The 16,539-nt window shown below is 40.7% G+C and overlaps 1 protein-coding gene across 1 annotated transcript in view; it reads left to right on the top strand.

Annotated features, from left to right (window-relative positions):
* The window catches only part of WDR36 (WD repeat domain 36), a 31,829-nt gene that overhangs the window by 7,477 nt on the left and 7,813 nt on the right, over nt 1-16,539 (top strand). Inside the window, exons 7-18 of the mRNA XM_081880406.1 lie at nt 642-774; nt 1,212-1,387; nt 2,309-2,429; nt 3,468-3,533; nt 3,955-4,038; nt 5,422-5,576; nt 6,782-6,896; nt 7,154-7,319; nt 8,713-8,821; nt 10,572-10,651; nt 14,218-14,325; nt 15,154-15,251. Coding sequence (XP_081736532.1) covers nt 642-774; nt 1,212-1,387; nt 2,309-2,429; nt 3,468-3,533; nt 3,955-4,038; nt 5,422-5,576; nt 6,782-6,896; nt 7,154-7,319; nt 8,713-8,821; nt 10,572-10,651; nt 14,218-14,325; nt 15,154-15,251 — 1,411 coding nt within the window. The remainder of the gene's footprint in view (nt 1-641; nt 775-1,211; nt 1,388-2,308; nt 2,430-3,467; nt 3,534-3,954; nt 4,039-5,421; nt 5,577-6,781; nt 6,897-7,153; nt 7,320-8,712; nt 8,822-10,571; nt 10,652-14,217; nt 14,326-15,153; nt 15,252-16,539) is intronic.

The following is a 16,539-nucleotide window of genomic DNA, read 5'->3' as shown; positions in this document are numbered from 1 at the left end:
CTACAGCTTCCGCAGTTTCTTTTGCCCTGGTTTCAGATGGTGAAACACACTCCAAATAAAGATGTAAGTAGGTGTAAAAATGTGTAGAACTAATTTGTTTGCCCTTCCTCCACAATGGCAACATTTTGATGAAAGCTGACCAAACCTACTGTATCACCCGAAGTCTCCTATAGCCTCTCTTGCTGCTTCTGTGGAGGTTGAAGGAAACAGGCAAGATCTTGGAGATGGCATCTCACCTAGTCTGAACTCTGAGGCTCCTTCCATTTTGGAAATATTAGAAGACGACTGGGAAATAACGCCATGGAATAATGATTACATGCATCTCATTCTATTCAGTATGCAATAATAAAAATGCATGACAGTAAACAAGCTTTGAGATTGGAAAAGCATGTCTTTGATGCAGCAAGCTCATTCTTGTCTAAAAAGTAACAAAAGCCTCATTAGAATGAACTTGTGTGCTTACTCAGAACTTGGTGATTTCATTCAGGTGTGCCCAGGAAAAGTTTCTAATGGAATCCTACCAGGAAAAGTTTCTAATGGAATCCTACCATTACCAATCTTACCAATCTTAATAGTTTATTAATGCTCTGTTGCAAAATATCAAAAGTTGCTGTTGTTTAATAGTATAACTTTCTTTGCAGGCCCCAGCAGTGGATGTCATTGCAGTAGGTCTTGTGTCTGGTTACATCATAGTGCACAATATTAAATTTGATGAAACGCTGATGAAATTTCAACAAGACTGGGGTCCCATAACAGCAATATCATTCCGTACAGGTACACTTCAGCACTTATTAGAAACCTCAGACATGAGTTAAAGCCTTAAGTTGAAATACAAATTTAAGTATAAGCTACTTGTCACCTGTTGCACGCTATCATAAGGCCAGGACTGAAATGTACAGGTAATTGGTCTTGCTGTAGTTGCATTTAGACAGTCCTCCAGTCGATGGCTTGATGATCACAGATGATTCTGAACGTTCTATTCTCCCCTTGCATGCACAGTTTTAATGGAAATTTTTCTGGTCTAATCAAACGATAGTTTATTGTTATGTCTGAACAGGAAAATTGTGGCGCGAGTGATTTAATCACTCACCCTCTCCACATCAATTTTGATGTTAGTTGGCGTTCTTTCCCAGTTGTATGCTCTTCAGTATTACTTGTTTTGATTTAAGGTATCTGTATTTATGTTTTGTTTCTTTTCTGCATGTGATCAGATGGACACCCAGTTATGGCTGCTGGAAGTCCTGTTGGGCATATTGGGTTGTGGGATCTAGAAGAAAAGAAACTTCAGGGCCAGATGAGAGGTGCCCATTCTACAGCAATTTCGGGTATGACGTTTGTCCAAGGGGAACCACTTCTTATTACCAATGGTTCGGACAATGCAATAAGGGTAAGTTATATGGCTTTAACTAATTAATATTCCATTTCCAAAGTGATTTCCGCTGCCCCTTTCTGATGATCCTAAGATGATTCATGCACCTAGTCAAGCACTTTATTTTATTACGGTCATAGACCAGCATAAGCAAAACATCTGAATAAATAGCATAACAGTATAAATCTAAGCGAATAATTATTAAATAAATAGGAGCAAAAACCAAACGTAGATTTAAACATATACATAGAATACTTAATTACTTAATTCATGCACCTAGAAACACAATGTATACTCCTTCTTTTTGTTCTTGGGAACAAAAATACTGTGTAGTTGTGCAAAACTGTTCCGGGTAGAGCATTATGGTGCGTCTGTAAGATGCCCTCTTATGTTCATTGTTGCATAATTAGGTTTCATTTGTTGAGAAACAGCAGGCAATCTGCACAGTTCTGCTAAGCCAGTCATTACTAGTGATATAACTATCACTAATCTGGTTGAGGATTTGAATGAACAATCATGTACCGTTAAATCACTTCCTCCTTCTCTCCCTGTCCCCAATCTAGAACAGTCTTTTTACATGTTTTCTTTTAACAAGAAAAGGCATATTTGTGCTCTTGGATAAAATTTTAAAAATCACTTAGTGTGTATTGTTCCCTGTTCTTATAAAAAACACAAAGATTAGGATCCAAGTACTTACGTTAGGAAATACTTCTTTGCTAAAATCAGGTATTCGGAAGTATGAAGTATCTATAATTTGTAAAAATAACGGAGAAGGTTTTGTATGTCCTTGAATGAAACATGAGTGTGGCCACATACAGAGCTTCTGAATAGTACTAGTTTATTGGTTTATTACTTTGCATTTATTTTGCTTCAAGCTTATTTTCAAGTCTTGCTTTCCTTTACACTTGTTTTCTTGTGTTTGTTTACTTGTTTGAATAGGTATGGATCTTTGATGGCCCTGGAGGAAGTGGTAGATTGCTGAGATTCCGAATGGGCCACAGTGCACCTCCAACAAAAATCAGATATCATGGGCAAAATGGGCAGCAAATTCTCAGTGCCGGTAGGAATTCTACCAGCTTCCAGTTATGTTGAAATGAGTAATACTGTTTTTGGATCAAGTCATGTGAAGTTCAGTTTCTCGTGATTAAGGATTAGTCATAGGCCAGCCAATTTATCTCTGACTTGTTTGGTTTTGGTCCAGTATGCAGGTTGGATCTTGAACATAGTTTTACCTTTTTCAATTGCTGCTACTTAAGTTCACAAAAATGCTAGGAGTTTTGATTTCAAATTGAAGTCTTGGTTTTCTTGTAAAAGTTGGCCCCTGTCCAAAATAACGTAATACAATGAGCCCACATATTGTGCCCGTGTTACTTAATGTATTTAGAACATTGCACGGGGGGGGGGGGAAATAAATAAGAGCCATAGAAACCCACCATTTTCTGATCTTTCATTTATTTATTTCCCCACTAGCACCAGCACACCCAGCTATATCTTCCTCTCTTACAAGCATCCCAGAACCCTCATCCCACCTCCTCAAAGTCCAGCAAGCATGATCACACCTTCCTTACCAGCCTCTGGGAAGGAGGTGTGCGGCCTCTGGGAGCATCCCAGAGGCAAGTAAGGAAGGCACACTGCTCACACTCAGGACCCTCCCACAACCTTCCCAGACCCTAGTAAGCAGCTCTCCACCTGCGGGGGGGGGGAGGTTGGGGGCATTCCTGACTTCGTGCAATTTTGCCTTTGTGTTCAGACCCCCGGAACTGAACCATTGTGTAAGTAGTGGGCCCAATGTAATTTAACACTGCATTAGGAGATAATTTCAAGCTTTGTTGATTGGTTATTAACCAACAGGACACACTGCTGGCGGAATGAATTCCTCCCTCTCCTCTGCAGCCCATCTCCTTCCCCAGAAAATATACCCGGAAGGGTTAGAAGATCCTCCAGAGCAGAGAGGAGGGGGAGGCAAGTCAGTGGTGAGATGTTGGATGCAAAAGCAAGGTTTTCTCCAACAATTTCTATAACGGTTTACATTTAAATTTGCCTAAAATGAACTGATGCATAGGTATACCTACATTTTCTTTTTAATGTTCTACTGTAGGACAAGATAGTACCTTGCAGTCATTTTCCACGGTGCATGAGCGATTCAATAAAAGCTTAGGACGTGGTGAGTGGGACTACGCAATGCATAATCAAATGTCTGTGAAGGTATTTTGGTGTATTGAACCTGTACGGGTGCTAAAATATTGTGTAGCTGCTCGGTGCACCCAGATTTCTTACAGTTTCTAGCTGTTCTTTGTATGTGCTCAGACTCTTGTTGTTTAATGACTGGTAAACAATCCTGAACCAGAGGAAATAATATTCTGTAAAGAAAGTTCTATTGAAATGAGTGAAATTTCTCATGATAATTTTTGTTTGTTTGTGCTTTTGAAACTTAACACCTGATCCTAATTTCAGTGTAATTTTTCTTTTGACGTAGTATTGGGTGGTGGCGTGGCAGAGTTAGGAAACAGCCTTCCCTAAGACTTAATATGTTCAAACTGTCAGTGCCTGTCGTACATTTGTGTCATGTTTCTCATCTCTTGAAGGTTCCATAAATAAAAAGAAATCAAAAAGGAAAGGTCTCCGGTATGATACAATGGCTCTTCCACCTATTACAACATTTGCTACAGGTGCGTAATTCTTTGCTTGTCTTGAATGAATGAGGTCATACGACATCAAGTCTTTCCCCCCCACCTTCCCCTGCCCCCATTGAATAGCATCTTACGTGGCTGATGAGATTCCAAGTAAATCTAGAATGACGTGCATTGGGGAAAACAATGGACACTGATGGGAACCAAAGTGGCTGTGACTATCCAGAAAAGTAATTGGTGGATGGCTCAGTGAAAACACTAACTCACTGTGCAGTTGTGTTGAAAAGGTCAAATCCCATGTTGGAGGTGATTATAGAGAAGAGATTGAAAATGAAAGGCTCCTCTAATAATGGCTATGTACAGAAATCTACAGTGCAATTCTTAGCAGCTTATTTGTATATTTAATTTATGGCGTTTGCTGCCACGTCGTGTTGTGATGGGTGCTGGCTGACCTCACATTAAAAGCAGCATAGACCAATTCACGGAGGGCGGAACTATCTAGGGCTGTTGGCTATGACAATTAAATGGGACTTCTAGACTTAGTGGCAGTGTGCTGCAATTAGATGTTGGAAGCAGGACTGGACTGCATAGACTACTAGTCTGATTCCACAGCGCTGCTCTTAAGTTGTTTTTTCTACACTTGGTGTAACAAGCCTCAGAATAGTACTATACGTTGTTCTTACAATATTCATTCTGTTCAACGTTAAGTGGGTAGTTTCCCATAAGAAGAGCCTGCTGTATCAGGCCAGTAGCCCATCTAGTCCAGCATGCTGCTCTTACAGGGGCCAAGCAGATGCCCGTGGGAAACTAGGGAGCAGAACATGAGCACTCATGCACCCCCCATGTGGTTTCCAGCAATTGGTATTCAGAAGCATTGCTGCCTCTAGCTGCAGGGGATAGAGCATAGTCGTCATGGCTAGTCCACCATGAATTTGTACAGTCCTCCTTTAAAGCCATCCATAGTTGGTGGCCTCCTGGGGAGCAACTTCCATCGTTTGACGGACTACCTTGTGCTGGACGGACTCTTTACAGTTAGGATAATGGCAGACATGGAACCCTTGTACTGTAACCATGTACAGTGGTACCTTGGGTTACATACGCTTCAGGTTACAGACTCCGCTAACCCAGAAATAGTGCTTCAGGTTAAGAACTTCGCTTCAGGGTGAGAACAGAAATCGTGCTCCGGTGGTGCGGCAGCAGCAGGAAGGCCCCATTAGCTAAAGTGGTGCTTCAGGTTAAGAACAGTTTCAGGTTAAGTACAGACCTCCGGAACGAATTAAGTACTTAACCGGAGGTACCACTGTATTAAATTAAACAACTGCTAAACAATTGTTATAAAATGTGTGCAAAGCTATTTTTCCATGGAACAATTGCTTCTTGATTAAGAGTTGTGTCTTTTAACTTATTTTGATTGTGTTACAGAGGTTGCCCGTCAAAGTGACTGGGATGGGATCATTGCTTGCCATCAAGGATTTGTAACCTGTACTACCTGGAATTATCAGAAAGGGTCAATGGGAATTCATAAACTGACGCCACAAGACTTCAGCAAAAATAGACCTCTTGGTGTATATGCAACAGTAAGGGTTGTTTTTAACTGATTGAAGGATATAGTTCTGTTGTTGTTTTTAAGTGTACAGAAAAACCCGCTCATAATTCAGAATGACATAACCAAGATAGGTTGATGTTGTTGTTGTTAAAAGCAGTAATATATTTAAAATACAATAAACCAGATGCACAAACAGAGAGCCATCACTGAAAGGGCCCATTCTTGTTTACCTAAGACTTTAGGGCTTAATTGGAGGGCAGTTAGGTATGTCTGTGGTTGGTTGGTTGGTTGGTTGGTTGGTTGGTTGGTTGGTTGAGTGTACTTATATGCCACTTTTCCACAAAGCGGCTTACAGGAAACATCCAAAATGTCAAAATGCAAGCATACGAAATACAGAGAGCATGTCAGTAAATTCAGAAATGACAAAAATCAACAATTTGCTGATGTTTGACTGTTAAATTCGGTATTACAAGGAAAAAAGCAGTCTAGGTTTAAGTACATAAATACAAAGAAAGCAAGTGTTAACTGACAAAGAGGGTTCTCTTTCTGGTCTTCGTGCGCACCAGGGAGCCTGGCTTAACTACAGCTCAGAGGGGAAGGGACTTCTCACCAGGCTAAGTGACATACACCTGCCGCTCATATGCTAACTCCAGAGGAGACTGGCAGCAGCAGCAAAAGGCAAATGCTTGGGAAGACAATGATGGTCAGTCTCTTCCCCTGCCTCGAAGTTACCACTTCTGGTAACTTCTATTATGACATTGTAAATTGCTCTAACACATGTTAGGGTAAAGTGGCAAATAAGTAAAGTCATACCTCGGTTCCCAAACGCCTCCATTTTGGAACGTTTCAGCTCCCGAACGCCGAAAACCCAGAAGTAACTGCTCTGGTTTTCAAACAATTTTCGGAAGCCGGACACGTTTTTTTTGGAAGCGCTTTTCATTTTTCCCCATTGACTTTGCAGCCAGCCCATTGATCCTTGGTTTTTGAACTTTTTGGAAGCTGAAACGGTCTTCCAGAATGGGTTAAGTTTGGAAACCAAGGTTCCACAGTATGCTAAATAATAATAGCAAGAATTATTCTTTATCTGAACATCTCAGTAATTTTTTGAAAGTAGAATCAGTTTGTATTGAATAATGTCTGTTAATAATCTGACATCGTTAATCACAAATATTGGAAGTAAGATTTCAAATATTTGCTTCTATAAAAAAAACTTGTTTCTTTCTCTTTCCCCAAAAGGCAGTAGATATCAGTTCCTGTGGAAACTTTGCTGTAATTGGACTTTCAACAGGACATGTGGATGTATACAACATGCAGTCTGGCATTCACAGAGGGCGTTATGGCAAAGAAAAAGGTGAAAATAGGGCACTTAGAAAACATTCTGGTTGAAATCCAGTACTGCACAATGTACTGCACTACAGGAAAAATTTGACAGAAAGTGAATATGATTAACCTTGGTATGGTATCTATCTATTCCTGAAGGATGTTATATTGTGCTTAGATTGTGAGCTGTGCTAAGGATCTGTATATAACTTTATAATAACAAATAGTTGGAAGATGCTAAATTAAGGTGGTGGACTATTAATTGACTCTTTTACTTCACAATTAAAGCTCATGAAGGCTCCATAAGAGGAGTAGCCGTGGATGGATTAAACCAGCTGACAACCACAGCAGGAAGTGAAGGACTGATCAAGTTCTGGAACTTCAAGAGCAGAAAATTTGTTCACTCTATTAACCTCCCTTCTTCTCCAAGTAAAATGTTGCTTCACAGAGACAGGTGGGATTATTTCAAGATATATTGTTTTTAATAACTTCTCTTACTTCAGCGGTGATATTTTCATTATTCATATTTGCAGAACACAGTTGTACTAAAAGAATTTTACCCCTCCTAATTTATGAAATATGTGCAGCCTCCCTAGTTTCTTCATTTAGACAGGGTCTTCTTGAGGGTGGCCCTGCAGCTGTAGGCCTCCCTTCCAATTAAAATTCACTTGGCCTCTTCAGTTTCGACTTTCAAGAAGGCTTTAGAAAGAGGGTGGCTAACCTTTTCTGGTCCAAGGGCTGCATTGAAGGTTAGTCATTCACACAAGCATATGCATGCATGCAGATACAATACACAATAACCCAGACATGCAGACCAGACATCCATGCACACACACCACATGCACACAGGTGATAAATAGAACCATTTCCTTTGCTGTGATAATAATAATAAATTTTATTTATATCCCGCCCTCCCCAGCCGAAACCGGGCTCAGGGCGGCTAACAACACTAAAGTAGTGCAACATTATAAAAACATTATAAAAATTAATTAAAATCAAAATTGATGGCAACCATAAACTAAAGTTTTGTAAAGATTGCCAAAGGAGGGAGTCAGGCTGCGCCCTGACCAAAGGCCTGTCGGAACAGCTCTGTCTTGCAGGCCCTGTGGAAAGATGTCAAGTCCTGCAGGGCCCTTGTCTCTTGTGACAGAGCATTCCACCAGCTTATCTTTCAAAGATGGCTCTTTTCCCGCTGGCATGGCACTGCTATTAGGAAATCTTGCCAGTCATGAGCAGGAGAGTGTGCGCCTTCCTTCCCTGTCCCCCGCCCCACTGGCCTGTAAGACCTAACAGTGATGCCAGAAGAAGAAGAGGAGACACATTTGCAAAGTGAAGAGGTGCCTGAGTCTGCCAGGGGCTGGCAGACAACTGGCATTGGCTTGGCAGGCTGGATCTGGAGCCACTCCTGCCTTAAAATCTTTACTGTGGCCTTTCCTTAAGAGAAAGGATCCCATTTTCGTTGTCTGTATGCATTCAGTGCTTAGTATTTTGCCTTATGTTCCATTGTTTTCTCCCTATACTGCTTTGTAAAAAGCAACAAATAAATAACTGGAATAATCTTAACTGATGAAAATAACAAAATTATTGTTGTAATTAGGTTCTTACCCTTTACACATCCAACCCACTACAGTCACCTGTCCATTTTGCTCATTATGCCCTGCTTATATCCAGCTTTTGCCTTTCCTTTCCCCTGTCAAAACATTTAGGGTAGCCTTACTCTAAACATCTATTGGGGGTTTCCCCTGAAGTTTGCGTTCCAAGAATATCAATAACAAAGAAGGCATTTTTTTGCCTCTTCCTTAACATGTGTTTGATATTCTACTTTATATTCTTCTTGATTTTACCAGTTGCATTCTGGGAATTGTTACGGATGACTTCACCATTAGCGTCCTGGATATAGAAACACGAAAAATCGTGAGGAAGTTTTCAGGGCACCAAGGCCAGATAAATGACCTGGTAAGTTTGTATCTCTTTACTATCAATTGTGTAGAGGTTACATACCGCCAGAGTTCATCTACATTGGGCAGGCAACGTAGTGACCTCCAGATTTTGTAGACTGTAATTCCCATCATCCCCAGCCGACATAGCGAATGGTTAGGGAGAATGGAAGTTGCAGCCCCCAGTTTCAACAGGGTACCATGTTGCCTATCATGGTAGATCTTTGAGGTTTGTGCCGAAACAAATGCATATTCTTGTATGTGGGTCAATTGATTTGGGGTCATCTAATCCTTTAGCAAGAGTAAAGCTAAGGGCATGTGGACCTGAATGGAAGACCACTAGGAGTCCCATGGAGGACACTGAGCTTTCTAAAAGAAGAACAGGAATATGAATTGTAATAAATGATGTGAATGGATACAGTTACTATGTGCTAACTTAAACATTTTCCTAAGTATTCTCCAGCTTTGAATATATCCAGTGTTTCAACAACTCAACTTTGAAATGCTTTTTTGTTGCTAGTGTAGCTAGAGTATCATCCCATTTTTTTTTTTTAATATTCATTATAATTTATAAAATATAAAATACAATGATTGCAAGGATATATCCTGTAAATACCTGTTCCTGTAATGGAAGCATGATCAACGCGTGGAGAGCTCATGCCATCCAATGATTGGTCCACGTAGTATAACATGATCAACTGCGTGGTCTGGTGTGAGAACATGAGACTAATGCATTGTATTGTCTTTTATCTGCTGACTGAGGCAAAGCTCTCTCCTTGAATTTGTATCTTTTCGTGGACACACAATAAAGGTTGGGGCAGCAGCAGCTTCTGGAAGAGCTGCGGCCACAGACTTCTTCAACCCATCTTGGCGTGAGACTGATTATTTACCGATGGCGAGCAGGTTCTCGTCACCATATATATGTGTGTGTGAGTTTGTGGGTATCATGCAGCTACAAATACCAATATTATAAATCCAAAAATTATAACACATTAATATACTGCATAGATAAATGGTTGTAATCAATACAGTGGACGCTTGGGTTGTGAACGTGATCCGTGTGGGAGGCACGTTCGCAACCTGCAGCGCCATGTCTGCACACGCGCGGGTTGCGATTTGGCGCTTCTGCACATGTACGCCTGCCAAAACCCGGAAGTAACCCGTTCTGGTACTTCTGGGTTTTGGCGCGACCTAAAGCGTCTGTAACCCAAGGTCTGACTGTATCATATTGTATCTTTCTTTGTGAATTCAGTTAAGGGCTTCCATTTACATTCAAGTTTTCTCTCTTATTTACCATATTTCAGCCATATTAATTCTTTGTGCCAACTTCGCTTTTTGCCAGGCTTTCTTTCACTGTTGCTGGTGGCTTTATTATTACATTTTTGCAACACAACAAGCATACAGTGGTACCTTGGGTTACATACACTTCAGGTTACAGACGCTTCAGGTTACCAACTCCACTAACCCAGAAATAGTACCTCGGGTTCAGAACTTTGCTTCAGGATGAGAACAAAAACCGTGCTCTGGCAGTGCGGCGGCAGCAGGAGGCCCCATTAGCTAAAGTGGTGCTTCAGGTTAAGAACAGTTTCTGGTTAAGAACGGACCTCCGGAACGAATTAAGTTCTTAACCCGAGGTGCCACTGTACTAACAAGTGATAAATTCCATATTAGCTCCTTACGCTTGACCCATTCATCCAACTATCCTAGTAACATTGTCAGAGGAATCTGTGCAGCTGTTACTCAAAAGAGAAATCATATTTTTTTTGTAGGCTTTCAGTTCTGATGGCCGCTGGCTAATAACGGCAGCTATGGACTGCACCATTAGAACCTGGGATCTGCCATCTGGGTGGTAAGTAAATTTAGAGATTGCAGAGAAACTGCTACTTTGATATGTTACATGTGTGTACTGACGAAAGACCACAATCAGTTTTAAAACACGCCTTTCTATCTTATTCTTACTATGTATTAAATTTGTATAGCAGCCTTCATCCAAAGATCACTGGGTGGTTCACAACATAAAAATAGAAAATGAAAACACAAAATGCATAATAAGCAAGAACAGAAATGAACTGGTCTACTTGCAAATATCTTCATTTCTTTGTCTTTTATTGCCTTTATGCCTGAGGATTGAATCGGCCTTCCAAAAGTACACAAGAATGATATCTTGTCATGCTCAGTTTTCAGTCTCAGCTGGCAATATATTGAGGCACTTCTTTGCTTCATAGGTAGATGAGGGCTTGAGTTTCTTAAATTTTTATTTTTAATAGAAAATGGTTCTTGCAATGACTGATGCAGTTTGCAAGAGAAGTCATGGGAGCGGGGGACTCCCCACCCAAATAACCCAGTGCTTCATCTGCTGTAGGGAAGTGGCACCTACATAGTGCCCCCTTTCCGAAGAAAAATTCTATCATGATGCTAATTACGTGTAGGCTCCGAGTGCAGGGAGGAGAAGGGGCATCCAGCCCACTCGACCAAACAGAATATTATGTCTTATGTTATACGGTAAAGGTTCTAACTAAAGTTAGAATGGGCAGCCCCTGAATTTCAGCAGAACTTGACTTTAATCATGCTAACTAATACTTGTTTCATTTTTAAAATCCCTTTCTTTAATTGAAAGTGAATTTTTAATGGCTTAGATGATGGCTAGTAGTCTTTGACTTTTTTAATGGCTTAGATTTAATGGCTAGTAGTCTTTGACTAGTTTTTGTAGTTCTTCTGTATTACAAGATGTAATGCGTCTCCATCCTTTTTACTGGAACAGGACAGACTTCAGTCGAATGAAGCATTTGCGTTAAAATGGTTTCTCCTGTCTACTTGGCAATCCCAGTTTAGGTGCCCCAAGATTGTGTAACTTCTCATTTCTCATATTCTTTTAATTTCCTCTGTTGGATGTATTAAATCCCATTTCCGTATCTAATTTCCTGTGTTGTTACCTTTTTGACATCTTGCCTATAAGCATAACCTAGGCTTGTCAGATTTCTTTGAACTAATTAGCCATCTGAGACATTACAATTTACAACAGGCTGCCTTGTTTGAACTTGTGTTTCTTCTCATTCACCTTAGAATGCACTGACATTTAAATGCTGCAACATTGCCCCACCAAAAAAGTCTCAGAGTTTCTTGTTATCATAACATTTTCCAGATATCAGTATGGATGTCAAATGGAAATGACAAAATGGTTCTCATACGTCAGAGGAGTTGTCCATATGCTGCTTAGTACATAATGTACTTGTTTTTCCATTTCCTTATGCATACATTGAAACTATACAGTCTGATGATGCAACTCTTGATTTAGTTTGATAGTGCTTCAATTTTAATAGGAATGTACTGCAATACTAAATCAATTATGTTAACTAGCATGACATAATTGGACTAACACTTAAGGTTTCTTATGCCTTCACAGTACATTGCCTTGAGACATATGTTAAAGGCATTTCATAAATTAAAAAAAAATAATAATATCCAGAGCACACAACCACACACACATTGCAGTTGTTTTAATTTACCTGTACTTGAACTTCCAATGTTGCTTTCATTCAGATTTATTGTTTGTGTCTCCCTGCTGAAGAGTCCAGTCTGAGTGGTTTCTCCCTTCACCCTTGTATTTGATGCTCTGTGGCTAACTAGGGCAGGAATGAAAAAGGATAGATTTTTTAAAAGATCAAATGGAACTTCAGCCAATTTGCAGGAAGAATAGGACTGGTGAGCAGTTGCAGATTTGATTCTTGACCGCAATTGCACACTTCTTGAGTTGGCAGATGGGGCGTGCGTGCCCACCAAGTGGACACACTTTAAACTGTTTTACTATGATTTGCTTTCATTTGGTCTGACAACAGTCGGTTCTTTGTTTTCTTCCTTTGAGGCATCTGCCATAGCGACAAAAGGTAAAGGGGTAGCTTTGGTTCCAGATGGTCTGGAATACAGTTGTAGCTGCCAGTCATGCAGTCCTGTGTTCATTCTACTCATAGTGGGCAATGCACGTCTGATAAAGTTGAGTTATGAGGCTCCACTAGACCCAGTGTATCCAATGTTCCATGGGCAGAACTCTGCTTCTGCAATATTCTCCTCCTCTGTGTCCCCAAAACATGCTCCAGAGGGTCCCCCAACCGTACAGAGGTGATTTCCCTGGGGAGCTGCAGGGAAGAGGAGATAAAAGCCCCCCTCATTGAATGCCACCCAGTATTTTCCCCCCACCCAATATTTTTGTCATCACATTACATGGCCAGTTTAGTCTTTTGGGAACATAAGGGAACGAATTGTGATTCGTCACAGTCACTACAGATAGATTTCTGTATGCTAAAAATCAAACATTACAAACTATCCCCACAATGAGTAAAAACTATGGGGATGCTTGTAGCTAAACTAAAGCATTGTATAAAAGCAAAAGAAAAGAGAAACACCAGATAACTTTTTTTTTTTAAGTTATAAGTCATTTTTACAGGGTTTTTCAGGGTTTTTAATTTAACCATTATATTTTATTTTTGTTTTGTTAACCGTAATGTAGGACCATCAACCCAGTCGTACTTAGAAAATCCCATATGTGTTTATCCTTGTATATTTTTTTGTAGATGTCCATGCTTCTTAAATCTAATCCTCTGAACGCTCTGCTCCAACTGTCTGGAGAACTGAAGGGAATAATGTTCTGGCCCCTTCTGTCATCCAGAGCACTAAGGGCTGCTGGATCAGTTGCCTCACCTCTGTGCAAGCGACATCACCAGCATGAGATCAAGCCTGGCCCAGCTGGATTTAAATGCCCCTTTATTCTGACATTTTCAAATTGATTTCCCATCTCTCCCTTTCCCCCACACTCCTGCTCCCTAATATGGCTTCTTTTTTTCGGTTTGTAATCCTGAACCCAATAACTTGCCCTTTCTCCTTTTATAAAACGTTGAAGTGAACGTCTTTGGGAAGACTATACATTTGTCTGAAAAGCAGAATAAGAAGACTAATAATATAATGACTGGTATTGGTTTCATACATTTAATAACTGGTAACTGAACTGTATGAGGGATGCGGGTGGCGCTGTGGGTTAAACCACAGAGCCTAGGACTTGCCGATCAGAAGGTCAGCGGTTCGAATCCCCGTGATGGGGTGAGCTCCCGTTGCTCGGTCCCTGCTCCTGCCCACCTAGCAGTTCAAAAGCACGTCAAAGTGCAAGTAGATAAATAGGTACCGCTCCGGCGGGAAGGTAAACGGCGTTTCCGTGTGCTGCTCTGGTTCACCAGAAGCGGCTTAGTCATGCTGGCCACATGACCCGGAAGCTGTACGCCGGCTCCCTCAGCCAATAAAGCGAGATGAGCGCCGCAACCCCAGAGTCAGTCACGACTGGACCTAATGGTCAAGGGTCCCTTTACCTTTACCTTTAACTGAACTGTATATTATCTGTTATGTGATGAATTGTTTTTCTCTTTGCAGCCTTGTCGACTGTTTCCTACTAGATTCAGCAGCAGTAAGCATTACTATGTCTCCTACGGGAGACTTCTTAGCTTCTTCCCATGTAGATGATCTTGGAATTTACCTGTGGTAAGTCTTCCAGTGGTCTTCTGAGCATTTCCATTTTTAGAGCAGAACTATAAGACACCAGACTGCCAATTTCTATTGCTGCATTGTTCCATGGCACTTGAGTAAAAGGTGCAAGTTCTGCCCTTTGGAAAATTCCTCTGTAACTGCCCCTGCCTCCCAATCAGTTAAGTGTACTGGGACTGTTTTCCTAATATAATGAAATTCTAGACACGTTTGCTTGGAAGCGAGTTCTGTTTATGTCAGTTGAACTTGCTTTACATCAAGTAAGATTTTCCCTCCTCCACTTTTAAACTGTAATCTTCTATCCTATGTAAAAACGGTTCTGAAATTGTATTCATCTTCAAAACCAGCTTGCCTTATGACATGGTGGGGCTCTGCTGTCCAGAAAGTAAGCTCAAAACGTTATTAGGGGCATCGGGGTAGTAGTTGTTCTTTGGATCCCAGTCAATATTCTTAGGACTGCGAACAATTTAGTTCTTAAAAAAACCAAAAAGACTTTAATTTAAACTACATTAAATCGAAAACAGTCATCATACCAAATAGCTAAATACATAATAAATACAGTATACATAAATTAATATTTTACAACATAGAAAAAGCTGTTATATTAATCAACATTTGCATTATATTCTACATAAATATCAGTATGAGGACTGCATTTAACTTCAAAATGTTCTCTTTCTGGTCTACCATCTCTCACTCTTAACAACTTAGTCCTATAGCTTACATTAATCGCTCATAGTTATAGCAGATAGACCCACAAAGAACATGGCGTGCTTTCTTTCTTCTCTGCCAAAATAACAATGTCTTCCATCTTGGATTTTACAGGTCTAACCGTTCGCTGTATTCGCTTGTCTCTTTGCGTCCGCTTCCACCGGATTATGAGCCTTCTGTAGTAACGCTTCCTGGAACATGTCCGGCTCAAGGTACTAGAGGAGGGAGTCGCTGAGGGTTTTTTGGGCCGTTAGTGTACTTTTTCTGAATCTCTTGTTTGTGTAATCGCAAAGTAACGGCTTGCATACTGCTCCTAGGCCAGTGCAAAGTTGAATCTGTGAAAGATTCTACGCTCCCTTGTGTTCTGACATATTGTTCAACTTGAAAATCCTATGGCTTCCTAGATGCTGCTAGACTACAACTCCCACCAGTCTTGCCCAGCGGCCAGGACTGCAGAGGCTGATGGGACTTGGCATCCAGCAACATCTGAAGAACCACTGGTTCCTCACCCCTTCCCTAGAGTGTTTAACCAGTTGTCCTTACTAATGACCATATATTTGAAGCCGCGGGTGGGATCTAATGACATGCTATGTTTAACATTCTGTTTGCAAGCATGTCAGTATATCAAGCCCTCCCCATATGTTCTGTTCTGTTCTGGGGTGGGGTGGGGTGGGGGTTCTAACCTGTATAGAGCCAATTTCACAGAGTGCATGATGCGATTTGTTTGGTGACCTCTTTATCTAAAGAGCTTTCACTCCAGATAGTGAGTAGCAGCATGATAAATAATATTTTAAAAAATTAAAAATTATACCCTGCCCATCTGGCTGGGTAGCCCCAGCCACTCTGGGTGGTTTCCAGCACACATAAAAACATGATAAAACATATCAAAAATTAACAGCAACAATCTGATCCAATATTTTAAAAAATCACAATAACTTGTGAAGTATTATCTGCTTCATTATGAAGCAGTATTATCTGCTTCATTATCTTTCTCCATCAACTAGGATGGGGCAGATAATAATTCGAAATATAAAACGAGTTGAAAATAGCCAAGTAAAATGTGCTATAAAATTGATTGGTCCACATCTTCTCAGCCTTGACTGTCAAAAGGCCAGCCCGAATATAATATAGCCATCAGTTGGCACTTCACAGAATATAGGACAGGCCTACAACCTGAAAATCAACACAGAGAAACAGCAGTATATATATTTTATGTTAGGCTATATAGGCAACCGTCTAGAGAAAGGAACTTGTCTTGGAATTTGGCAGAGATGCAGTCAAGGTGGTGCTCTCATTTACTCTTGTCGATTATGATAACAAGGGCATTGTCTGAACCATGAAGGTTCCAGCTGTTAGATTAAAACCATGCATGGGATTGCATTAGGAAGATGATGGAGAGGTGGCATCAACACTGATGTACAGTATGTTTGGTATCCATTCTATGGCAGGCAGCCCTGTTTAATCATACCAAAGGCTTATCTGGTTGAGCACCCGGATTCC

This window comes from Podarcis erhardii (assembly GCF_964252035.2).
Source record: "Podarcis erhardii genome assembly, chromosome: 11".
Lineage (NCBI taxonomy): Eukaryota > Metazoa > Chordata > Lepidosauria > Squamata > Lacertidae > Podarcis > Podarcis erhardii.
The sequence above is the reverse complement of the archived record's forward strand: the minus strand, read 5'-3'. Positions and strand labels throughout refer to the sequence as shown.